The sequence below is a fragment of the Scophthalmus maximus genome, chromosome 5 (assembly GCF_022379125.1).
Source record: "Scophthalmus maximus strain ysfricsl-2021 chromosome 5, ASM2237912v1, whole genome shotgun sequence".
In the NCBI taxonomy this organism is placed as follows: domain Eukaryota; kingdom Metazoa; phylum Chordata; class Actinopteri; order Pleuronectiformes; family Scophthalmidae; genus Scophthalmus; species Scophthalmus maximus.
This window is the reverse complement of record NC_061519.1, coordinates 2,807,517-2,833,771: the sequence shown is the minus strand read 5'-3', so window position 1 is coordinate 2,833,771 and position 26,255 is coordinate 2,807,517. Positions and strand designations below refer to the sequence as shown.

The following is a 26,255-nucleotide window of genomic DNA, read 5'->3' as shown; positions in this document are numbered from 1 at the left end:
CTCAGATGTCCATTCCATTGCTCATGGCCAGCCAGATGGAGGTAACTGGTGCAGGTCATCAGAGTGAGGTAGATGGTAGAGATGGAGGAGAGAGAGTCACGATTCATGAGGAGTTGCTCCAAAGTACATACACGTTTTTGGGAGCGACCAACAGAACTCATCAACAGCTTCAAATTCTAGGTTTGTTTTATTTAACGTACCTGGAGCTCATTGGTTTTAAGGGTGACACATTATGCAAAAATCACTTTTTCCGTGTTTGCGCACTTGTATCTGTGGAGCCTACCAGCCCACAAACTGTGAAAAGAGACCACCCTGTACTTTTTTTGCGAGCTGGCTAAACCCTACAGCCTGGCTCTGAACAACTGGTTCACATTTCTTTCCCACTCTGATGTCACAGGTGAACTCTTTTGGGGTAACCCCCCAATGAATCTGAGAATCTGCACTTTTCTGTGACATTTCCTACACATTTTGAAATCGATCGAGCAATCAAAACAGACTGGGCCAGCTGGCCAATGGGTGCAGACTGGTATTTATCGTGAGGGGGGGGCTAAAAGAAATCCAGGCATTTTAGACAGAGGGTGAAAAGAGGAGCTGCAGGAATGGACAGTATGAGAACACTGATGTCTTTTCTGAACATTAGAGAATTAAAACCTTTTCAAGTGGTAACCAAAATTGAAAGTATGGACCTGAATATGAGCATAATATGTCACCTTTAATGCCAGGAATTGTTTGACTATTGAAAGAAATAAGCGTAAGGTGAAGCCATGAATGCGATGGACCTGCTTATTTTAATACTAATTTTTTCCAATTTTATAATGACAAAGGGTACAATCTAAAGATCACTATGTTTGTCACAGATGAGGGTACACTGCCCATCCCTGAGCTAGACCTCAAGCCGGAGGTCGATGTACTTCTTTCTGATCCAGAAGTGGTTGAGAAGTTGGAGCAGTGTTTAATGAACTGGAACACTCAGATTGCCGTTGTCATTGAGGAGCAGAAAAGCAAAGAGCCACAGGTTTGTGGTGACCTCTCTGTTATTCTGAGTTACAACCCATGGCAAGTTTGGTGGTATCTAGGTTAATGAAATTGTGCTTGAGCTGAAGGACATGACATAAGGCCCAGAATTTGCATTTGTAGTGTGCTGCTGAAATATCTGAACCGTTTCCAAGAGTATTAAATCCCTGTCAACTTTATGTACCAATCTGAAACATCTGCCTTCAATTTGCATCCAGGCACCTGGCCCTATAGCCGAGATGGCTTTTTGGCAGGAACGAGCGTCCATCCTGAGCGCTCTGAGTGAGCAGCTTAAACAGCCAATGGTTGACAAAATCTTGGAGGTGATGACCAAAGCTGATACAGGCATCGCTCAGACCCTGGAAGGAACGGTTGCTCAACTTGAAAGATATCGCGTTGAGTCTGAGGAAAACTCACATTTCCTTGGCACAATGGAAAGACACTTCATGGTGAGCTGCACTTTTATTTAGAAATGCGCTATTGCTCAATTTTCTTTACAATGACTTAAATTGTTCTTTCCTCACTTTCACTTTCACCGCCACCTTCATTTCTGTTAAAGTTACCATTGTCTCTGTTGTAGGATCTAGCTACTGGAGCAAATATTGCCGTGATCCTGGACACGACCCCTCATCTGATGGAGACCGTGCACATTGTGTGGATGATGTCTTGGCACTATAACACAAAAGAACGTGTGGTCCCTCTCATGGAGCGTATTGCCTGGCAGCTGTGTGAACGTGTGTGTCACGTAATTGATGTCCACACGTTATTCAAGTATGTGCTGATACGTCTAAATTTATATTAGAAGTTCAGATCCTAGATAAGATTTACATTTACCTATATGTTTCTAATATCGATATTGTTCAGTTGTCAGTCAGAATCCTGTATTCAAATAGTTTGTGTTGTGGTTTGAGTGTAACTTAACTACGCGCTGTGTCCTGGACAGAGAGAAGAGGGAAGTAGCCAAATCCAACGTTCATGATGCTAAACAGGTTCTGGACCAGTGGAAGTCGTCCTACTTTGAAGTGCGCGCTGATATCGAAAAATCAGAAACGGTTCCACGCTGGGAATTTGACCGCAAGAAACTGTTTGAGAGGACTGATTACATGGCTTCCATCTGCCAGGATCTATGCAGTGTTTTACAGGTCAGAATACTTAAACTTCATAAATACTGACCTCTGATTCAGTAACTGAAATTGTTGCAGTTTTTGATAGTTCTCCTGCATTTGTTTTGTGCAGATTCTGGAGGAATTCTATGACATCTTTGGCCCTGAGCTAAAAGGTGTGACTGGTGACCTAAAACACATTGATGAAATGCTGTGCAGAGTGGACAGTCTGGTTTTGCCTATTGAGGAGGTCAATTTTGATCCTTTCAACATCTGTAAGAAGAGCAGCTGGAAAACGATCATGCAAGACTTGAACACTACGGTGGAGGTGAGTTTGGGACGTCTAGAACGCAGAAGCGGTGAAAATGGGAGTTCTGGATCAAAACAGTTTTCAAGCTGATTCACTTTTTACATGTGTCTGCACAGACTATTGACAGCGAAGCCATCAGTCTCATTGATCAGTCTTTCAAGACATTGCGCTCTTCAGCTGCTGCCTTTGACGTGCTCCTGAAGTTCAAACACATGCGCTCCAGGGAGGCCATCAGTAACCATTTGATGAGAAAGTTCAATCACATACTGGCTCTATATTGCAAAGAGGTATTGCATTGTGATGTCAAGGGAAAGTGCTGGCTGATAATTGACTTTGTTGTTGAATTGAGGTCTGTGATAATGTGTGAAAATATCAGCTTCTGTTGAGGATGTGAACCTAGAAGTAAAACTGCAGGCCGCCTCATCATTCAACACTGTTTAAAGAAACACAACTATAACACACTATCATAGCTGTAATTTGGAATAGAGTAGTCGTGGTCTGCCACAGGCAGCTTTGTAGCATTTCTAAGTCGTTTTTGTCTTTGTTGTAGGTGGACATCATAAATGAACTCTTTAAGGCAAACAAGGATAACCCACCACTGAACAAGCCTCCTGTGGCTGGATCCATCAAATGGGCCCGATCTCTGCTCTACCGCATCAAACACACCATCCTTCCCTTCCTGGACTTGCCAGAGATGCTTGAGAGTGAACAGGGCAAAGTGGTGAGGTTGTTTTTACTGTTGCACTGTGACATACACATCAAAAATGTAATTGAAACCCTCTATGTGACTTTTGCTGCATTCTGTTCAGGCCAAGGACAAGTATGTGCAAGTGGCATTACAGTTCAGGCACTATGAGATGGAGACATATGAACACTGGCTGGCTGTGACGGATCACAACTTGCCATTGCTAATCAAAAAAAACCTACTAGTGACTGAAAAACAAATCCCAGCAGAATTGGTATTTGTCTCTTGCAATTTGCTTTCTTGTAACTCTTGCTCAGTGTTGTGAAAAATACACATACATCAGCTGTCCCTCTCTTAAATTCCCAGCCTCTCTGTTCATTTGTCACTCCTTCTCAGGCTAAGGATGTCCCACCAGCTGAAGGCACACGACAGAGGGGCGTGCGATACCATGTAAACTTTGCCCCAGAGATCAGGGAAGTTATTTCTGAAACAATCAACCTTGTGGCACTGGACTTCACTGTGCCTCAACTGGCTACGAGTGTTGCTCTACAGGAGCACATATATATTAAGTAATGACACTCACAGGACCACAGTGCAGTCTATTCCAAACATCAGAACCTCAGACTGATGTAATGTCTTGTCTGACTTGTTTCATCCTTGTTCTTAGGTATGTTGATGAGCTGAGGAAGCTTGTTAACTGCTTTCACTCTGTAATGGACAGCCTGAGCGACGCAAAGTTCATTATGCTGGCTCAACAGATGAAAGCGGTCAAAAAAGTGATGCATTTTGGATGCGAAAGACTCAACTGGAAGTCCTTGGGTATGCCCAATTTTTGCCCATTTATGCACACGTGTGGTGTGATAAAATACATGTCTGTAATGGGTTTTATTTGGTTTTAGGTATTCCTGAATTCATCAAAGAATGCGCCCAGGCTGTTTCAAAATTTCAGTCGGTTGTCAATCAAATTCAGATGAATGAGAGAGATATTAATTCCAAGTTGCAGTCCATGGTGATGGCCAACTTACTGAAATTCCCAGTCCCAGATAAACAATCAAACATATTGCCAGGTATAACTAATAGGACATTATTTATTGGATTTAATCCTTTACATGTATTTTTCATTGAATGAATTGCATGTTGTTGTTTTTTCCAAGATGTCAAGGAGTTCTGTGAACATATTGAGCGAGAGCGGGGTAAATCTGTGAATTTGCTGGTTATGAAGTACAGCGACATCGGACACAGCATTATTAAAACAGAACATTTGATCATGGACACCAGCAGTGGCAAAGCCAAATGTATGGCAGATTATTACCTGTACTGGGAAGAAAAGGTGTTTGACTCCCTCACGAAGATGGTGCTGAGGTAATTACACACCGTTAATGTTTTTGAAGTCATCTATTTTTGTGAGCAGTTTTTCTCCGCGCTGTCTGTCTCAACCACTCTAACATCCATCTTGTTCAATTTCACATCTAGGAGCATCCAGGCCTTCAACGTGGCGGTGATGGGACGTACCGCACTTTTCCAAGTCGATGCCATCCTGTCTGCCCCTGAGATTGTGTTGCAGCCCCATAACAATGAGATCTACTGGCTGATCATGCACTGTCTCAGCGACTGTGTAGAGAGCACCAAGGTGGGTTCATCGGGATTCTCGTATGTGTCACCGTTGTGTGTTACATTTTTTGAAAATGTATGTATTTGTTAGATTGTGACACACATTTGACAGTGGGACTTAATTCTGGCCCAATTTTGTGTTTTAGAAATTTGTGCGTTGGATGCGTGGGACCTGCATTAAGTGCCCTCCAAAACCAAATGAATCTGTGGCATTCAGCTTCTACAGTGACGTGAAGCAGCATCCTCAGATAAATGAAAGTGCCATAACAGTGTCCCAGAACATCCAGCAGCTGGTCCTCTCTCTGGATCAGTACCTTGGCCCCTGGAGACGCTATCGGCCTCTTTGGGAAAAGGACATAACCATCATCAATGAAAAATTTGCTGCAAGTCATCCGTCCTGGGTCGTGTATGATGATAAGCTGCTGTTCCTTTCTGGTGTAAGGCATGAGGTGATGCTGAAGCCCCTGTTTAACATCGAACACATCATCCATCTAAACCTGAAACCTCTGGTTCACACAGTGCAAAAGATTGTTGAGTCCTGGATCAATTCACTAGGGGGTCTGCTCAATAATCCTACCAAAGAGGATCTCTTCAATTTGAGAGATGAACTCATGGTACTGAATAATGCTATACAGTGAGTGTCTAATTTTTTTATTGAAAATATTCGTGGATTTTTATGATATTCTATGTTTTTTTACTATAAAAGGAACTGGACGCAAAGCTGAAACAGAGCCCTGACACTTTGGAAGACCTGAAGTCCGTCCTCGGTACGATCTCAGATATCAAATGCATGTCTGCAGATGTGGAGATTAGATTCATTGATATCAGGGAGAGATACAGAACACTGGCAATGTACAAAGTGGAGGTACTGTGTGTTAGTCCTAAATATTATCCCCTGAAAACATTAGTGGTTTCCCTTTCTGTACTTCTTATGCTCTATATTCTATGCAAAGGTCGGAGAGGATGAACTGGAGCTGGTGGCCAGTATTGGCCAGATTTGGAGTGACCTTTTTACAGAATCCAGACAAGTGGACCGATGTTTGACAAATGCCAAGAAATCATTTACTCAGGTAAGACATCAAACCCACACAATTCTACTAAAACAGAAAATGAAAAGCACAGTTTGTAGAGATGAAAATTAAGGAATGTCTTGTTTTTATCTCCAACAATCCCAAAGATTACAAAGGAGAAGACTGAAGAGTTTAAGAAGGAGGTGTCTATCTTTGCCGAAAGCTTCGACATGCATGGTCCTGGAGCTGTGGGAGATGATTTGGAGAAAGGTACTTTGGTACTTTGACCCTGCATTTAGTTCTCATATCTAGAGCAATAATATATGGTGATGAATCTGTAGTGGGGTAACCAGTCTCTCTTCATTGGTCTTTGCAGGACTGACCATTCTGGAAACATATGAGGCCGATCTTGCCAACATAATGGCAGGACGACAGAAGCTAGCTAATGCTGAGAAGCTGTTTGACCTACCAGTCACTGTGTTCCCAGAGATTATCACCATGCAGAAGGAAATGATGGGCCTGAGACAAATATATGATATATATAAAGCTCAGAAGGTGGGATGTGTTGAAATTTGAGTTGCTTATTGGGACACATCATTATGTATTAAGTATTTATTGTTTGGCCTTAAATCTTCCAGGATGCAAAGACAGATTGGTCTCAGACCCTGTGGGTTCATTTAGACATCCAGCTGCTACAGGATGGAGTTGAGGGTTTCAGCAAAAGCTTGAGGCAGCTGCCCAAACATGTGCGGGCGTTGCCTGTGGCCTACATCCTGGAAGGACGCCTTAAGGAGTTCAGAGAGTCTCTACCTCTTCTGCTGGACCTGAAGAATGATGCCCTCAGAGACAGGTCAGTCCTCAGCAAAAGATTGATGATTGAGTTTGAAATCCTGAAAATGAACGTAGACCAGAATATTTTGTTTATGTTTATATGTTTATTTTTTTAAACTTCATTTTTTATTTATTTTGCATAGTAACGTGAACCAGAATATACAGTTTAATATACATTTTTGTACTCTGGGCCACAGACACTGGAAGGAACTGATGGAGAGGACCGGCACTAACTTTGACATGAACCCTGACACCTTCACTCTGGAGAACATGTTTGCAATGGAGTTGCATAAATATGCAAATGTCATAGGTGACATTGTCACGTCTGCTGTGAAAGAGCTCGGTATTGAGAAGGCAAGCATCCGCCTTTGTCAATAACCTCAAACTGGAGTAAGGGACCAGTTATACCAGTTTATCTGTGGAATTACAAATACTTATTATCCATTTTTGTGTCTGCGCTGCCAGGAAATGAAGGAGGTGGTGGAAACCTGGGAAAACATGAAGTTCATTGTGCAGCCCTATTTTAAAGGGACCGAAGAACGTGGTTCTGTTCTGGGTGCTGTGGATGAGATCCTGCTGAATGTGGAGAACGATGCCATGAACTTACAGAGCTTGGCGGGCAGCCGTTTTGTTGGACACTTCCTAGTCCCCATACAAAAATGGGAAAAAGACCTGTCCCACATTAGTGAGACCATAGAGGTCAGTGAGAGTGACCAAATCTCTCATCACACTTGAGCTGATCTATAAAATCCCTGCTGAAAAAACATTTTTTTGCCCAGGTATGGTTGCTGGTACAACGGAAATGGATGTACCTGGAGAGCATATTCATTGGTGGGGACATCAGCTCACAGTTACCCGAAGAAGCCAAGAAATTTGATAACATTGACAAGAAGTTTAAAGAAGTGAGTGTTGCCAAAATAATAGCCTGGTGAAGCACAGTGGTCTGTGACTGGACATCTCAAAATATTATAATTTACCTTAATTTCCTGTGTAGACAATGAGTGAAACAGCGAAAGGCCCAAACATTAAACGGTGTTGCCTGGTTCCTAACCGACTACCAGACCTGCAGGCCCTGAGTGAGGGTCTGGAGAGGTGCCAGAAGAGCCTCAGTGACTACCTGGACTCTAAGCGGAATGCGTTTCCTCGCTTCTTCTTCATCTCTGATGATGAACTGCTCAGCATTCTGGGGAGTAGTGACCCTGCCTGTGTCCAGGAGCATATTATTAAGGTATCATCCTCATGATACTTAACATACAAAAACGAGTGACGCTTTCAACGTGTGTGAAACATTTCCCTCATTATTTTTTCTTTTCTTGCTTTTCCCCCGCAAGATGTATGACAACATTGCATCTCTGAGGTTTGATGTGGAAGGCAAGGGGGAGATAACAGCTGGAGCCATGGTGTCTGCTGAAGGGGAGGTGATGGGGCTGAGGACGCCAGTCCCAGTGGAGGGCAGAGTGGAGGAATGGATGACGGGAGTACTGCTAGAGATGAGGCGGACCAATAGACTGATTACTAAAGAAGCAATCTTCTACTACTGTCAAGACAGGAGCAGGTGGGTTTACGGGCGGCTGTGACTCAACAGAAGGTTGCTGGTGTGATCCCCGCCTCCTCCAGTCTGCACGTCGAAGTTTTCTGGTCCAAAACACAGAGCCCCAGATTACGCTTGATGGCCGTGTCTGCAGTGTTTGAATGGGAAGAATGAATGATAGAGAAGCGCACTATATTTAGATGGAAGTGCTGTATTAATGTGTATGGGTGAATGTCACTTGTAAAGCACTTTGAAAATGACTATATAAATGCATTACCATTCCATTCAGATTGATTGTGAAGGCGTGTCTGTGGGTACGTGTGCAAACAAGCCACAGTGAATTTGTCATTCCCTTGTGTCTCTCAGGGTGGATTGGATGTTGCTGTACCAGGGCATGGTGGTGTTAGCCGCCACTCAAGTGTGGTGGACGTGGGAGCTCGAGGATGTTTTTGAAAATGTGAATAAAGGAGAGAAGCTCGCACTGAAGAACTTTGCTAAGAAAATGCACCAGCAAATTAATGAGCTGGTGACACGTATCACACAACCTATGAAGACAAATGACAGGCGGAAGATCAACACTGTGCTCATCATCGATGTGCATGCAAGAGACGTTGTGGACAGCTTTGTTCTAAACAGGTAAACCTTTTCCAGCTATAAAATCAATGAATTGATATGAATTAATTCAGATGCGTGTTTCATGGTAAACTTGAATACAAATAAATATATATGTATCTTTCCAGTATAATGGATGCACGAGAGTTTGAGTGGGAAAGCCAACTGAGATTCTACTGGGTCCGGGAACAAGACGACCTATTCGTGCGTCAGTGCAGCGCTTCGTTCTCTTATGGGTATGAATACATGGGATTGAATGGTCGATTGGTTATAACCCCACTGACGGACCGGATCTACCTCACCCTCACCCAGGTCTGAGAAGCTCTCCATATTTGTATCTTCAAAAAGAATTTATAAAAGCAAGCAGATATGTGTAAATTGTTCCATCAGCTGGTTTTCGACGACTGGATGTCCATGACTGTGTATATGTGATGCAGGCCCTCTCCATGTTCCTGGGCGGAGCACCTGCTGGACCGGCGGGTACAGGAAAGACAGAGTCCACCAAAGATCTGGCCAAGGCTTTAGGCCTGCTCTGTGTGGTTACAAACTGTGGTGAGGGCATGGACTACATGGTAAGAAGCCTACATTTGAAGAGCTAGCACCTACTGTACAATAACAATAAAGCTGTTCCGTGACTGGGCTGAAAATACCTCTTTCTGTGTGTGCAGGCCGTGGGTAAGATCTTGTCTGGCCTTGCCCAGTGTGGAGCTTGGGGCTGCTTCGATGAGTTCAATCGTATCGATGCCTCAGTGTTGTCAGTTATCTCCTCCCAAATCCAGACCATCCGCAATGCTCTCATTCTGCACCGTGAAAGGTTTCATGTAAGTCTGTTGTAGTTTACGCAGAGCCAGTAATGAATCCATGGGAAATGTTTCCAGTTTTCATAAAGATTCGGACATAATCACCTTCTCACTATGCACACATCAGTTCGAAGGGCAAGAGATCAGCCTGGACAGCCGCATGGGGATTTTCATCACCATGAACCCGGGTTATGCCGGCCGCACAGAGCTGCCAGAATCAGTGAAAGCCCTCTTCAGGCCTGTGGTGGTCATTGTTCCTGACCTGCAGCAGATTTGTGAGATCATGCTCTTCTCTGAGGGCTTCCTAATGGCCAAGGTGAGGGATACAGACACATAGCACGAATTATATTGTTGCCAAGTTAGCTGATGATCTTATCCTGAGTAATGTATAAAGTAATTATCCATGTATATGCAATATCACTCAAATGTATCAATATTTTTGATGTTCTCAAGTAAATTAGAAATGCAAGGATAGTGATGATTTACTTGCCTTCAATTGCATTATCCATTGATACCTATTCCTGCATAAAACAACATTATTTTCATTTACACTAAACTCGGTTTAATGCTTACCTACACACCTACATTTCTCTCTGAGGATTTTATCTCTTCACTTTTGTGCGACTCAGGTGCTGGCAAAGAAGATGACGGTACTGTATAAGCTGGCCCGAGAGCAGCTGTCCAAGCAGTCTCATTACGACTTTGGACTGCGAGCTCTGAAGTCTGTCCTAGTGATGGCAGGAGAGCTGAAAAGAGGCTCACCAGACCTGAAAGAGGTACACCATTTTTTAAATAGTGAATATAAAAAACTTCACCTTTCAGTTTAAATTTGATATGGAACCAAGGAGTCATTTGTAATCCCACAGGTACACAGTGAAGTTTAATTGCTTGTTGGGAAATTACTTAGATGTCACTTATTCACTGCTATTTCTGTCTTTGCTCGCCACAGGATGTAGTGTTGATGCGTGCTCTTCGGGACATGAACCTTCCAAAGTTTGTGTTTGAAGATGTGCCTCTGTTCCTCGGACTGATCTCAGACCTGTTCCCTGGGCTTGACTGCCCCCGTGTTCGCTATCCCAGCATCACTGATGCCGTGGAACAGATCCTGGAAGAAAACAAATATATCACACTGCCTAACCAGGTGCCCCATCTGGGATTTGATTCTTTCACACACAGGCTTCCTTACACAAATGACAGACTGTTGAGTTTCAGTAGCAAAGATTTAGTTTCAGCATAAGTGTGGTTAGATGGTGACATGCTCTAATCTTTATGGTCTCAGGTGGATAAAGTTGTCCAACTCTATGAGACAATGATGACCAGACACACAACTATGATTGTGGGACCAACAGGTGGAGGGAAATCAGTTGTTATCACCACATTATGTCAAGCTCAGACCAAGTCAGTGTCAGTTTACATCTCTTAAGTTTCCACCACCTTGCTGATATTTTGGGTGAACAGTTGCCATCTGTATTATATCTCATCATCAGATTGGGATTGCACACCAAGATTTACCCACTGAACCCTAAAGCCATGAGTGTCATTGAACTTTATGGTATTCTGGACCCTGAAACTCGAGACTGGACTGACGGGATCTTATCCAACATCTTCCGCGAAAACAACAAGCCTACTGACAAAGATAGGCGAAGGTAAAAAAAAGTCAAATAAAATAAAGGAAACGCTTAATTAATCCGTCCATTAAGAAATATTTATGCATAGATAAAGAAGAAAAAAAAACATCGACTTTTGACTCTCAGGTACATCCTGTTTGATGGCGATGTAGACGCTCTGTGGGTCGAGAATATGAACTCAGTGATGGACGACAACAAGATCCTCACGCTAGCCAATGGTGAACGGATCCGTTTGCAGAGTCACTGTGCCCTGCTGTTTGAGGTCTGTCTGAATTTCACGATTGCTGTCACCTCTCCCTATTCGGCTAAGCAACTTTCAGAACATTATAAGAAAACTTCATCACTACAGGTCGGAGATCTACAGTACGCTTCCCCTGCGACTGTTTCCCGCTGTGGAATGGTTTTTGTTGACCCCAAAAACCTGCGATATACCCCATACTGGCAGAGATGGCTGTTAGACAGACCTGAACGGGTTTGGAAACAAAACATACGCATTATGTTATATACTTGCTTATAATTTGATAACGTCTCAACACTGTCTTTGTTTTGTTTTTTCTAGGAACACGAAACGCTCAACAAACTGTTTGAGAAATATGTGCCCAAGTGTATTGACATGATTGTGGATGGTATTGTTGATGGCAAACAAGGGGAGAAACTGAAGACTGTTGTCGCACAGACAGATCTGAACATGGTAGGTTCATCTCATCTTTCTCACATGTACTCCAGTACCGGTATTTGTTGTAGGCATGCATGAAGAATTGAATGTAAATTAGCATGGTCCCCCGAATGCATGAATTGTTCTTGTGTTGTTGGTATGTCCAGGTGACTCAGCTCTGCTTGACACTGGACGCGCTGCTTGAGAGTGAAAGCAGCAGTGCTGAGGTCCTGGAGTGTTACTTCCAGGAGGCTCTCTACTGCTCACTTGGGGCCTCGTTGCTGGAGGATGGCAGGATCAAGTTTGATGAGTTCATCAAAAGTCTTTCCTGCTTAACTGTAGTGCAAGACGAGAAAACCTTGGCAGGACCGGGTGAGATCCCAGGTAAAAAGAAGAATGCATTTTGAAGACACTCAGTTTGAGTAATATCTCATATTGTATATGAGAGATTAGGGTTCACTGTAGATAGTATGAGATTATAAAAATAGTGCTTGTTCATCCCTGCTGTCACTGTTGAAAATATGGTTTTAAGTTGAAATATCATGATGGAAGTTTTTGTCAGATTTGTTCCTGTGTTACTTGTCTTTTATATATTTATAACCAAATGACTTCACCCATACAGGATACCTGCCGACTCTGTATGATTTCCATTTTGATGGCACACATGGGAAGTGGGTTACCTGGAGTTCCTTGGTCACCAAATACGTTCACGACCCTGAAATGAAGTTTGCTGATATCCTAGGTTAGGATTAATTCTGAGTATCCTGTGTAAATGCAAATGGATTTCTGTTGGTTTTTTTGCCCCTTCAAGCCACTTTGTCCTCTTTGATTTCCTCTTTCTTTGCTTTAGTGCCAACTATCGACACCACGAGAGCCAACTGGATCCTGGAGCAGATGGTGAAAATAAAGAGGCCAGTGCTTCTGGTTGGCGAGTCTGGCACGTCCAAGACTGCCACCATTCACAACTTCCTTAAGAACCTAAGCGCGGATACAATGGTGCGTTTGCTTATCTAATCAAACCCTGCCATCCAATGTCATGGTAGTTGAGTTTAAGTTCTTGAAAATTTCCTCCCACAGGTGCAGATAGATTCTGCATCTGGAAAAAGATAGTTTTGTGTTTTTTCTGTCTGTTCCTATCTGAGTTCGGTTCTATGTTTTTAGTCAATGTGTGTGTTTTTATGTTTGCACCATAGGGTAGCATTTTAAATTTCATTGTATGCACTTACAATGGCAATAAATTCAATTCTGATTCTCATCTAGATTACCCTGATCATCAACTTCTCATCTAGAACGACTTCAATGGACGTGCAGAGGAACCTGGAGGCCAATGTGGAGAAAAGGACCAAAGGGAACTATGGGCCTCCTGTGGGAAAGAGACTGTTGGTCTTCATGGATGACATGAATATGCCAAAGGTAGCTGCTCCAAGCATTCAACAACGTCTCGTATCTCCTGCACTGTGGTGAATGACGGCGCTTGTGTGTTCAACATTTTTGTAATACAACATACGCTCATTCAGGTGGATGATTATGAGACTCAACAGCCTATCGCACTCCTGAAGCTGTTATTGGACCGAGGAGGCATATATGACAGAGGGAAGGAGCTGAACTACAAAGTCCTCAAGGACCTTGGCTTTATTGCTGCCATGGGAAAGGCAGGAGGAGGGAGGAACAAGGTGGATCCCCGCTTCATCTCACTTTTCAGTGTTTTCGGCATCCCCTTCCCTGCCGTGGAGTCACTCCACCTCATCTATGCTTCCATTATAAAAGGCCACACCAGAGTAAGTACCTCTGCCCCTCATAGATCAATACGCCATGCAATCCCTGCTTCCCCCCAGTCCAAATGCCGATGTGTCCTTGGGCACTTAACCCTAAATCGCCTCTAATTCAGTCTATGAATGTATATAATTGTGACAGAAACACTGTGGTAAATAGCAGCGCTGTATGAATGTGTGTGTCTGAGTGGGTGAATGAATGTGACTTGTGCTGTAAAACGCTTTGAGTTGTCAATAAGACTAGAAAAGCACAATATAAATGCAGTCCATTTACCATCGGTGCATATCAGAATCTCAGTCAGATATGATCACTCAAATTTAATAAACCTTTTCAAATATTTTAGCCATTCCAGGACGTCATACAGAAGGTTTGTGATAAAGTCACCCACTGCACGTTGGAGCTGTATAACAGCATCATCAAAGATTTGCCACCCACCCCGTCCAAGTTCCACTACATCTTCAACCTCAGGGACCTGTCAAGAGTCTACAATGGACTAACACTCACCGAACCGGACAGGTCTGATCTAGCACATTCATTTTATTATCAGATCAGTAGAGAGTTTGCAGTTAGAGGTCCATATGTTTAAAAATGTCTGTGCTCTATATGACTCTCTCAAACAGGTTTTTAACTGTCGCCCAATTTGTGCGAGTCTGGAGAAATGAGTGCCTGAGAATCTTCCATGACCGACTAATTGATGAGACTGACAAAGCCTTGGTAATAAATAATAAGAATCAATAATTACTGACTGCAAGGAAAATATAACATGTGTAACTGTTCCTTCAGGTTTAAATTCTACTGATAACTGAATAGTTTTGTTTTGTTGTGTTTCAGTTAGTGTTTCAAATGTGTGTTTTTGGAATCAGGTCCAAGGCCACATAAAGAATCTGATTGAGGAGCATTTCAAGTCAGACATGGAGGCAGTCATCAGGGACCCAATTCTTTTTGGAGACTACAGGACAGCCCTCAGTGAGACAGAACCAAGGGTCTATGAGGACATACTGGATTTTGATGCTTCAAAAGCCCTGTTTCAGGTATTATCCAGTTGAATTTTATAATTAAATGACAATATTCTGTGTAGAGTTTACATGTTTACCTGGATGGATCATGCAATTGATGGATGGATAAACTGCAAGACCACTGTGTTTTTGCACTCTGCAGGAAATTCTAGGGGAATACAATGAGAACATGGCGAGGATGTACCTTGTACTGTTTGATGATGCACTGGATCATCTTACCCGGGTGCACCGCATCATCCGTATTGATCGAGGCCATGCACTGCTCGTTGGTGTGGGGGGCTCTGGCAAACAGTCCCTCACCAAGCTTGCTGCTTTCGCTGCTGGCTGTGAGGTAGTAAAAATTTATGACAGTGTGGTATATGTCAAAAATAGACATGTTTAAAAAATGATTTTCTAAATTTCTGATTTCTTGACTTGCAACTTACTGGCAGAGCAAGTCTTTTCTTTTATTGATGGCTTGATATGTACACAAGACACAAGTCTAAAGTATTTCCATTCCCTGCCAAAATAATGTTGCATCTCAGTTTTGGATATTTATCTTGGTCCAGCCGTTGCTTCAGTGAAGATTTGGAATTTGGAAGATGTGCAGACAGCAGTCTTTTTTAACTATAGAGGAGAAATTCAAAGGGGACATTTGGGTTTTGAAGGATAAGCAGCATTAAACTATATTTGCAAAGAAATCTGCAGCTATTTGTAATGGAAGTCGACTTTTCCCAGGTGTTTGAGATAGCACTAAGCAGAGGATACGGTGAGACAAACCTCCGAGAAGACCTCAAAACACTGTACCTGAAACTTGGCATCGAAAATAAGAAGGTGGTGTTCCTCTTTTCTGATGCCCATGTTGCAGAGGAAGGCTTCTTGGAACTCATTAACAACATGCTGACTTCAGGTTGGCTATCGCCCTTATGTCCTGACTCACGCTGCATTTTTCTTTTAGAAAAGCTTCAGCGGTAGTATTCTGATCATCCTCTCTCTTAATAGGCATGGTCCCTGCATTGTTCCCCGATGATGAGAGGGAGTTAGTTGTCAATCAGCTTCGCGATGAGGCGCTAAAAATGGGAGCCGGTTCTTCTAAAGAATGTCTGTGGCAATACTTTGTCAGCAAGAGTGCCAACAATCTACACATTGTTTTAAGCATGTCTCCAGTGGGAGAGACCCTGAGGACCCGCTGCAGGAACTTCCCAGGTGAAATATTGTGTCAGGTCTCTCTTTATTTTTAATTTATTTTGATCTTATTTTACCAACTGTAACTAAAACTTTTTTTTCTCAGGTCTGATGAACAACACTGTGATAGACTGGTTCCTGCCATGGCCCCCACAGGCGTTACTTGCAGTTGCTGAATCATTCCTCGGTGTGTAATAATACACACAACTTTTTTTCTAATGCATTCTTTTTTTTAAAGATTTTTTTCAGACATTTTTTTTTCTTTTTACAGGTGAAAGTCCCATGATTCCCGAGGCCCACTCTGGAGATGTGATAGCTCATGTATGCATGGTCCATACTTCTGTGGGTGACTACAGCAAGTTATTCCTGCAGAAACACAGGCGTAGTAATTTTGTTACTCCAAAGAACTACTTGGATTTCATTAACACTTATTCTACACTGTTGGAGGAGAAGGATCAGTACATCCTGGGTGAGAAGATGTCTTGAATTTGGTTCCTCGTGTGCATGCCTTTAGAGCCTTTGTTTTGTTAACTCATTTTCTCTCCTATAGCTCAGTGCAAGCACCTGGAGGGAGGTTTAGATAAACTGAAGGAGGCCAGTGAGCAGCTGGCTGAGCTGAATGTCAAGCTAGCAGAGCAGAAGGTGGTCCTTGCTGAAAAGTCCACAGCTTGCGAAGTCCTGTTGGATGAGATTGTCACAAACACGTCTGTAGGTCAGTGGGTAACCGCATGGGATGTCTCATAGTGGCATAGTGGACTGTATACTTCCAAAGGTAAACACAGCTGTTACAAACCACTTATCAATAACGTTTCCTTCTAGCTGAGGAGAAAAAGACACTGGCAGAAGACAAAGCCAAAGAGATTGAAGTGCAGAACAAAGTGATTGCTGTTGAGAAGAAAGAAGCGGAAAGTTCCCTGGCTGAGGCTCTGCCGGCATTAGGAGCAGCCCGCAGCGCCCTGCAAGATCTAGACAAATCTGATGTCACAGAGATCAGGTAAATTGACTTCCTTACTCAGATTATCATTTTCATTCTGTTGTATAAAAAGCTTGCAATAAGCACGAATGAATAGATGAACAGTGGTTTATGTGATTAAGACACCCATACCAATCCCCTGTTAAGAAAATAGATGTCAATGCCATCTGTTAATCTGTTGTGCAGATCCTTTGCCAAGCCACCCAAACAGGTGCAGGTGGTTTGTGAGTGCATTTTGGTGCTGCGTGGCCACAAGGAGATCTCTTGGCAGGCAGCCAAGGGGATGATGTCAGAGGCTAATTTCCTGCGCTCGCTGATGGAGATGAACTGTGATTCCATAAATATCAACCAGGTCAGGACTGTCAAAGGTAAGTCAGCTTCATGATCAATGGAAACCTACCATAACAGCTGCATATAATAATGCCCATGTTGTGAACATGATAGTAGTAGTTGTTTTCCTTGCGATCTTTCTTGGCTAGGCTTCCTGAAGAACCTCCAGACGAGCCTTGAGGAGATGCAGGCCATCAGTAAAGCTGGCTCAGGAATGTTCAAGTATGTTGAGGCTATCATGGGTTACTGTGACGTTGCCAGGGAGATACAACCCAAGAGAAAGAAGGTAATTTAAAGCTTGAAAGGGGTATCGCACCGTGCTCCCAATGAAGGAACACAAATCATTGCCATTCTTCCAATATTTTTCTAGGTGGGTCTACTGGAGAAGAACTTCTTTCAGAGTAAGCAGGAGCTGGAACACATTCAGAGTGAGCTTGGCAATATCCAGAAAGAGTTGCACGCCCTTGGAGAGAAGTACCAAGCAGCAATTTTGGAGAATCAGCAACTACAGAAGGAGGCTGAGCTCATGGAGAGGAGGCTGATAGCAGCTGACAAACTCATCTCGGGCCTGAGCTCTGAGAATGAGAGGTAAGGCTGTAAAAGAGGCAATGAGTAACTCATTGTGTTGCTGCCAAGAGCTGCTTAGCTGTTTCTTCGAAATCTAATTTTCTACATCTCTTCGGGTCTGTACCTATCTCTCTTTACAACTCACCCTCTCAAATATCCCCACTCAGGTGGACACAAGATTTGGAGGAGTTGAAGCAGAGGCGTGTGCGTCTCCTTGGTGACTGTCTGATCTCTGCTGCTTTCCTGAGCTATGAAGGGGCCTTCAACTGGGACTTCAGGAATGAAATGGTGTACCGTGTATGGGTTATGGATGTGCAAGAGAGAGGCATCCCCTTGAGCTTGCCTTTCAAATTGGAAAGCCTTCTTACTGATGAAGTAGAAATCAGCAGGTGAGAAGCAATGTGCACTCCGAACAGACAGATATGAGAAGATGTAACATTAATTTGTCATATGTAATGATTAGAAATATGTGTTGTGCTAACAGAGTAGGTACTTATAGCAAGTCACTGGATCTGCCTTTATTTTGTCTGTACTCATCACGTTGCGGATGCTGTGGTGTTAAGTGTATGTAGGTCAAGTAAACCCTGTATTTTACTGTAGATGGGGATCGGAGGGTTTACCTCCAGACGAGCTGTCAGTGCAGAATGGGATCCTCACAACCAGAGGGAGCCGATTTCCCATGTGCATTGATCCTCAACAGCAAGCCCTCAACTGGATTAAGAAGAAAGAAGAAAAGAATAACCTCAAGGTACAAAAGAGTTCATGTCAATGCAAGTTATGTATCAGTACTGCTAACTAGTCCCAGAGTGACTGCTGACAGCATTTTGGAAAGAGTCCTGACGTGGTCCTGACATTGTCGCCGTCCTTTTATTCCCCAGATTTCATCTTTCAATGATCCAGACTTCCTGAAGCAACTAGAGATGGCCATCAAATATGGTTTCCCATTCCTTTTCCAAGATGTGGATGAGTACATCGACCCTGTGATTGACAATGTCCTGGAGAAGAATGTAAAAGGAGCAGAGGGCAGACAGGTCATCGTGCTGGGTGACAAGGAGGTGGACTATGATCCAAACTTTAAACTGTATCTCAACACCAAACTGGCGAACCCCAAATATTCCCCATCAGTGTTTGGAAAAGCCATGGTCATTAACTATTCTGGTAAGATCCTTTGGCATGGTAACCATAGTTTTTGTCTGTAACATTTCTAACAGCATGTACAAAACCCTTTGTCTGTCTGTCCGCCCTTTATTTGTATCTGTGTTTCACGTAGTGACCCTTAAGGGTCTGGAGGACCAGCTGCTGAGTGTTATCATGGGCTTTGAGAAGAAGGAGCTGGAGGAACAGCGTGAACGTTTGATCCAAGAGACGAGCAATAATAAGAAGCTTCTCAAAAACTTAGGGGACTCCCTGCTAAGAGAGCTGGCAACATCTACAGGCAACATATTGGACAACACAGAGCTGGTTCAAACATTGGAGGAAACCAAGTCAAAATCCTCGGAGGTCAGTTTGGCTACAGAAAGCATAAGTGACAGAACAGCAATTTCACCAAAGTCCTTCATCTTTCCTTTTTTCCTTGTTCGACATTGTGATCATTAGGTATTCGAGAAATTAAAGTTGGCTGTGAATACATCCTTGGACATTGATAAACTCAGAGACGGCTACCGACCTGCTGCAAAGCGTGGCGCTATTCTGTTCTTTGTACTGACAGAAATGGCTCTGGTGAACACTATGTACCAGTACTCCCTGGCCTCCTACCTGCAAGTGTTTCACTTTTCACTGCGCAAATCTCTGGCAGACTCTTACCTGCCCCGAAGACTGAAGAACATCATGAACACTCTGACATACAGTGTTTACAACTATGGCTGCACAGGTAAAATAACTAAGCATGGAAAAGAGTCTGTTTCTTGTGATAAAGCAGTGTTTTTATTATTATTTTGTAACCTGAACTTACTGACATAAACTGGCATCTCCCTAGGTCTGTTTGAGAGACACAAGCTGCTCTTTTCTTTTAACATGACTGTGAAGATTGAGCAGGCTGAAGGGAGAGCAATTCAGACTGAGCTGGAGTTCTTTATCAAGGGTGAGGTGTCCACAGAGGTCTGGACAGTTGAACTCCTCTAAAATACTTACATATTCTTATATGTATAAGATGTCTGTGATCAAAAACAGACACAAATGTGTATGCACTTAATGTTTAAAGCAAATGTTCATGTTTTTTCACCTCATGTGTGTAAAGGTAATCTATCCCTGGAAAAGAGCCTGCGCAAAAAGCCTCAGGACTGGCTTCCAGACCAGGGCTGGGAAGACCTTGTGAAACTCTCAGAGCTCTTTCCGGAGGAGTTTGACTCTCTGCCTGATGACGTGGAGAAAAATTCCTCTGAGTGGAAGTCTGTAAGTGACCAGTGTCAGGACACGCTCCGGGTATTTTACCTAATCGGTTGAGAGCCTAACCCTGGTTCTTTTTTCACCTCAGTGGTATGACTTGGATGGACCAGAGCAAGCTCCATTCCCCATGAAATATAAGGAGAACCTGTCAGCCTTTCAGAAGCTGCTGTTTCTGCGCTGCTTCCGTGTTGACAGAGTCTACAGGGCCGTGACTGACTACATCACTGTCACCATGGGCGAGAAGTGAGACTGTTTCTGTTGCAGTTTCTCCCTCTCATGTGCAAGAGCTATTATAACTCAAGCCCTGAGTTTCTGATGTTCCCTGATGTTTTCTTGTATTTCTGGTCAGATATGTTCAGCCCCCTGTGATCAGCTATGATGCAATTTATGAGCAGAGCACACCTTACTCCCCCATCATCTTCATCCTGAGTCCTGGCTCTGACCCAGCGAGTGACCTCATGAAACTGGCCGAGAGATCAGACTTTGGGGGTGACAAGTTCAAGTTCCTTGCTATGGGCCAAGGCCAAGAGAAGGTAATGAAGAATTATTTCACTTGTGTATTACAGCTATCAAGCTTTGAGTGTCCTAAGTGAAATATGTATAGGGATCACCAAGTGGTCACATAAGGAAACAAGTAGAGATGTTGAGGTTAATTGTACTCTGTACCGATGATGAAGGTTGCACTACAGTTGCTGGATTGTGCGGTGTCCCGTGGTCAGTGGTTGATGCTACAGAACTGTCACCTGCTTGTGAAGTGGCTAAAGGACCTGGAGAAATCTCTAGAGAGGATCACCAAGCCCCATCCCAACTTCCGCTTGTGGGTCACCACCAACCCCATCAAGGATTTCCCCATTGGAATACTGCAAAGGTCTCTAAAGGTGAAAAACATTTCCCTTTGTACTCAGCAGTTTTATAAGTTTCTAGAAACCAGTGTTTGGCGGCAGGATTTACTCATATAACTGTTTGCATTTGAATGTTTTTAGTGTATCTATTGGAAAAGACAACAATTCATTTTCAGTACAGTAAAGTGAAACTCGACGCAGACAATGAGCATGGACGAAAAAGTTACATACTTACAATACATGTCAAATTGTTTTGTAGAAACTGGTGCAGTTGTCTCCTGCAACCTGATTAATTTTAACTTATTGACCGAAAATCTCTAAACAAGGGAAACTCTTTTGTTAAAAAAAGAGGTTCCAAGTCTGTATATGAAACCACATGACTTGTTAAGACAGGTGTTTTGATGGTTAACACTTTACAAAAACTACTGCAGACAACAATAGAGACTGGATTTTGAAGATAAATTTCTGTTTGAACATGTAAATTAATATTGTGTGCAGGTGGTGACGGAGCCTCCCAATGGACTCAAGCTCAACATGAGATCCACGTACTCTAAAATCTCCCATGAGTCCTTGGCTGAATGCCCACACCATGCCTTCCGTAGCCTGGTGTATGTGCTGGCCTTCTTCCATGCTGTGGTGCAAGAGAGACGCAAGTATGGCAAGATTGGCTGGAATGTGTCCTACGACTTCAGCGAGTCTGATTTCCTTGTAGGTAGCACAGGAGTCTTTTATAGTATTTTGGAAATACTTGGTTGAGTTGAATTTTTGGTCTCTATCTAAGAGCTATATTATCAGTTGTTTTCACTTTTTAAACAGGTGTGTATGGATATCCTGAAAACCTACCTGACCAAAGCTCATGACCAGGGAGACAGCAACATTCCCTGGGGAAGTCTTAAATACCTTGTTGGGGAGGTAAGGCTAAATTCAAGGTGTTCTAACAAATTATCTCTATTATCCTGCTAGGTAATGCTGTAAGATAAGCATGTGTGTATCATATTTTAAAGGTGATGTACGGTGGGCGAGCCATCGATAGCTTTGACCGCAGGATCCTGACAGTCTACATGGATGAGTACCTTGGAGACTTCCTTTTCTACACCTTTCGGCAATTCCACTTCTTTAACAAGGATGTAGATTACAAGATACCTCCAAATGGTCCCAAGAAAATATATGTTGGTCAGTTGGTTTCTATTTTCACTATATTATATGCTCTTAGTTAAAGGTAAAGTGGAAGTTCAATCACCGCTCACAGATTTACCCTTTTGTGTGACAGATGAGATTGAGTCCCTGCCACTGGCAAATACACCAGAGGTAATGGGCCTTCATTCTAATGCAGAGATAGGATACTACACGCAAGCAGCTAAAGACATGTGGACCCACCTAATAGATCTGCAGCCTCAGACAGGTATGATTTGGCATCTTTCATCACTCTCACCTCTTCATTAGTTTCAAGAGAAGAAATTCAAAACTCCAAACAGCATCCCTGTTAGTGTAAAAGAATGTTTGCTTTCTTATTATTGCTGCCTTTACACAATATACTATGCCTCAGGTGAATCTGGTGGGAGCATCAGTAGGGATCAGTACATCAGCCAGGTGGCCCAGGACATTCAGAACAAGCTCCCAAACTTGTACGACATGGACGTGATGCGTAAAAAGTTTGGCTTGGACATTTCCCCGACCTCAGTGGTGCTGCTTCAAGAACTGGAGCGCTTCAACAAACTCGTAGTTCGCATGCAGCGCTCTCTGGCTGAGCTGCAGAGGGTGAGGCAACAACAAGGTGTTCAGAAAACAGCCTTTGCGCTGCATGCAAGGTTTGTATTTGTTCTAATTCTCTTGTGTCACACAGGCTTTGGCTGGTGAGGTTGGGATGAGCAGTGAGCTGGATGAGGTCGCTCTGGCCCTTTTTAATGGTAACATTCCTGCCATTTGGAAAAAGTTGGCACCTGATACGCTCAAGTCACTCGGCAACTGGATGATCCACTTCAAGAGGCGGTATGAACAGTATGACCAGTGGGTGAGGATGGACACTCACTATCGCAGATCACCTCTTACATCTGTATTATTCTGGAGTTACGGAACAGTCAAGAAAATTAAGAACATATATTTAAATAATATGTGTATGTTGTGTGCATCAGGTGGATGAGGGAGACCCCAAGGTAATGTGGCTATCAGGACTTCATATCCCAGAGTCCTATCTGACTGCCCTGGTCCAAGCTACATGCAGGAAAAATGTTTGGGCTTTGGATCTTTCCACACTGTACACAGAAGTGACCCAGTACCGCAGCGAGGAAGAAGTCGGTGACAGACCTGGGCAGGGTAACGAAATGAAACTTGTCCTTTTGCAGCAGGATTAGTGGTGAGTTAACCCCTATGACGGACAGTCTTTTTCCCTGCAGGCTTTTTTGTGTCTGGCCTGTATCTGGAGGGAGCAGACTGGGACATGGAGAACTGCTGCCTGGTGAGGAGTAAACCAAAAGTTTTGGTTGTGGAACTGCCCATTCTCAGGGTCATACCAATAGAGGCACGCCGCCTCAGGTTACAGGTGTGAACCGCAGGCTCAACATGCATCCATACCATACTCTAGTTCACTATTTTGACAATTTTTACTAACAGTCATGCATTTTGTGTGTATTTTTTACCACAGAACACGCTGCGGACACCGGTGTACACTACGTCTTTGCGGAGGAACGCAATGGGTGTTGGTTTGGTGTTTGAGGCAGACCTGTTCACCACCATGGACATCTCCCACTGGGTGCTCCAGGGAGTCTGTTTAAGCCTCAATGCTGACTAAAGACAACCGTCAGCCTCGCTTGGCTTTCAGCTCTCTGGTCTAAATTGTTAATGAGTAAGGCTGAATCTCTGCAAGACGTGATTTAAATATTGAACATGTGTTAAACTGTTCTGAGCTGATATTTTGACTCATTATCTCTTTACCTCTTCTCACTAAATGGCAGCACACAACGGTACTGGGCTCTTTACTCTGGGCAGCAGCTCCAGGGGATTTCTCTTTGGAGTTACACTGGGCTAAGTGCCAGCATTTTACAATGGGTCAGAGTACATCAGGTCTAAAGTCTACTACTGTTGGGTTGTGAATAAATATTGGCAAATCAGCTCAATCATATTTCATTTTTCTCTTTCTTAAAGTAAATAATTTCATAATTGTGTCTCTTCGTTCAAAAGGACAACAGAGGATAACCGTTTCAGCTGAGGCTGTTAGGGGATTCATGAGAATGCAGCTGTAATCAGGGATGGACTGGTTTGACTAAACTGTAGACGGAAATGATCATGAGCAGCAATATTGAAAATATGTTAAATAGGCCCCACTGAATGACAAAAGGGGCTAAAGGTCAGGCCGCTTGTCAGCTGTAACTTGTGCGACTATCATAAAGAGTGAAGATCACAGCATGTTTACGACCAAACACCGGAGGAGGGGAGTTGTCTTCCCCTGTTGAAAAGAGGGAAAGAGGGGATTTGCTAATCTGTCAACCCAAATCCAAAAACTGCAATCCTATTTCACGGAAACCAGAACACGCCTCCAGTCACTTGAAACCCGTGTCAACGTCAACTATAGCCGGATTGATGAACTGGAGTCGTTATGCAGCTCCCTCCAGGCAGACAACAAGCATGTAAAAACAAAGCTGGAAGACCTGGAATCCAGATCCAGACGCCAGAACATCCGAATCGTCGGGATCCCCGAGGGTGCCGAGGGAGGTCAGCCTACCGACTTCATCTCCGAGCCGATACCGACCGTGCTGGGCAAGGAGCACTTTGGGGCGAACTTCAAAGTTGACCGTGCTCACCAGTCCCTTGCGGCCAAAGCCGCCAACGGTGACCCCCCCGAGACCATTCATCACCAGGCTGCACTATCCACAATCCCGAGACCTCACCTTACGGCTGGCCAGTGAGAGCCACCCTATTCACTTTAACAACAAAAGGATTTCCTTCTTCTCGAACCTTGACTCAGTCCGTGAGAGATGCAAAGCAGCTAAAATCCGCTACGGATTTCTCCACCTGGCTCGCTTCAGGATGAGTAGGTTACTGTGAAGGGATCGTCAGAGTGGGAGCGATAAATACTATTAGCTATTAGTCTCGAAGGAAGGTTGAACACACATATGTTGCTATATTCATTCAATAACTCCTGCAGCTGAAAGGTTTCTGTGTTACCATCTAATGTTATACTGTCATGCGGAGTTACTTTAGGTTAGAGATAGGCTCTTAGTGTATACCAGTCACCCTAAGACTGTTATTCTGGTAAGGTACTACATTTGGGGTAGTTACCTAGCTATGGTGGGGTTGTTGGTTCGTGTTCTTTTTTTTCTTTTTTTTTAAGATTTCATGGCAACATATATTTTCAACATAACATGTTTAGTGATGCCCTGTAAGATCTCAGCTAGTCAGACACATTGGGAGGGATATAAACTAAAGGTCAACTGGGTAGATCAGATATATCAGGCTAATTTCAATGCCAAAGCAAGGGGAGTAGCGATATTGTTCAGGAAAAATATTCCTTTTGACCACAGATCCACAAGGAAGGTTTCTTATAGTAACTGGCTCTTTAAACTCTGTACCAATTGCATTTGTTAATATTTCTGGCCCAAATTTTGATATCCCAAGGTTTTTTCAAAGAGTCTTCAACAACATACCAAATATTTCTGACAATATAGTAATCGATGGAGACTTTAACTGCATATTTGACCCTCTTTTAGATAAACAATTTCCGAAAAAAGGCCTGCAATCAAACTCAAGCATCCGTCTGAAAACACCTAGTGGACATATGGAGGCTTGCACATCCAACTGACAGGGATTATTCATTTTTCTCTACAGTTCACAAAGCATATTCTCATATAGACTATTTCCTGCTAGATTCCAAAATTGATATCACTCGCTGATAAAACAGTATACCACCCCATTGTCATATCAGACAAGGCTCTAATTTCCATGATGCTAGAAGTTGGTGAACAGGCACTTAAAAAAAGACGATGGCAGTTTGATGCAATGCTGTTAAAGGATACTGAATTCAGAATGTATTTGGAAAAGCACATCTCCCACTTTATTTCCGAGTACGATACTGGCGACGTCAACGATTCAGTTCTGTGGGAAGCATTGAAGGCAGTTATTAGGGGCCATATGATATCATATGTTGCTAATAAAAAGAAAAAAGACAATTTCTGTCTTGAGGAAATTAACCAAAACTTAATTAACCTAGAAAATGCATACAAAATGAACCCCTCTGATGCAGCTCTGGAGGGGATTACCAAACTGAAATTTGAGTATAACACCATTTTATAAAAACGTGTCGGTTTCTTGCTCCACAAGGCGCAACAAAAATATTTTGAGCTTGGCGACAAGCTGCACAGTCTGCTAGCGAGACAACTTAGACATGCACAAGCCACCCGGGCCATCCACAGGATCAAAGAA

General features: G+C 43.3%; 3 protein-coding genes across 3 annotated transcripts; all 3 read left to right on the top strand.

The window, feature by feature from the left end:
• Positions 1–23: 23 nt before the first annotated feature.
• On the top strand, positions 24–1,484 carry LOC124850012 (dynein axonemal heavy chain 10-like). The gene is made up of 3 exons (XM_047331919.1): positions 24–180; positions 858–1,015; positions 1,233–1,484. Exons 1-3 carry the CDS (start codon positions 24–26, stop codon positions 1,482–1,484), a joined length of 567 nt encoding a protein of 188 aa, XP_047187875.1.
• Positions 1,485–2,140: 656 nt separating this feature from the next.
• LOC124850011 (dynein axonemal heavy chain 10-like) lies at positions 2,141–7,067 on the top strand. The gene is made up of 17 exons (XM_047331918.1): positions 2,141–2,156; positions 2,199–2,209; positions 2,251–2,445; positions 2,544–2,714; positions 2,978–3,148; positions 3,237–3,247; positions 3,509–3,562; positions 3,780–3,931; positions 4,267–4,474; positions 4,586–4,742; positions 4,870–5,337; positions 5,430–5,588; positions 5,677–5,793; positions 5,901–6,003; positions 6,110–6,288; positions 6,372–6,583; positions 6,762–7,067. The coding sequence occupies exons 1-17, from the start codon at positions 2,141–2,143 to the stop codon at positions 6,940–6,942; spliced, it is 2,565 nt and encodes an 854-aa protein (XP_047187874.1). The 3' UTR covers positions 6,943–7,067.
• Positions 7,018–23,958, top strand: LOC118311414 (dynein axonemal heavy chain 10-like). Its single transcript, XM_035635264.2, has 53 exons — positions 7,018–7,263; positions 7,344–7,466; positions 7,559–7,792; positions 7,896–8,119; positions 8,462–8,731; positions 8,836–9,019; positions 9,145–9,279; positions 9,376–9,528; positions 9,635–9,823; positions 10,137–10,283; positions 10,457–10,648; positions 10,787–10,905; positions 10,995–11,153; positions 11,262–11,397; positions 11,485–11,607; positions 11,695–11,826; positions 11,958–12,174; positions 12,413–12,532; positions 12,641–12,786; positions 13,051–13,203; positions 13,308–13,568; positions 13,907–14,079; positions 14,184–14,277; positions 14,427–14,594; positions 14,722–14,910; positions 15,297–15,468; positions 15,561–15,764; positions 15,850–15,930; positions 16,015–16,212; positions 16,294–16,455; positions 16,563–16,737; positions 16,903–17,084; positions 17,196–17,332; positions 17,417–17,634; positions 17,781–18,002; positions 18,214–18,361; positions 18,492–18,771; positions 18,884–19,113; positions 19,210–19,483; positions 19,589–19,693; positions 19,850–20,004; positions 20,087–20,241; positions 20,348–20,531; positions 20,676–20,876; positions 21,339–21,548; positions 21,657–21,752; positions 21,845–22,013; positions 22,111–22,242; positions 22,387–22,598; positions 22,684–22,851; positions 22,973–23,153; positions 23,234–23,379; positions 23,482–23,958. Exons 1-53 carry the CDS (start codon positions 7,033–7,035, stop codon positions 23,626–23,628), a joined length of 9,216 nt encoding a protein of 3,071 aa, XP_035491157.2. The 5' UTR covers positions 7,018–7,032; the 3' UTR covers positions 23,629–23,958.
• Positions 23,959–26,255: the final 2,297 nt, after the last annotated feature.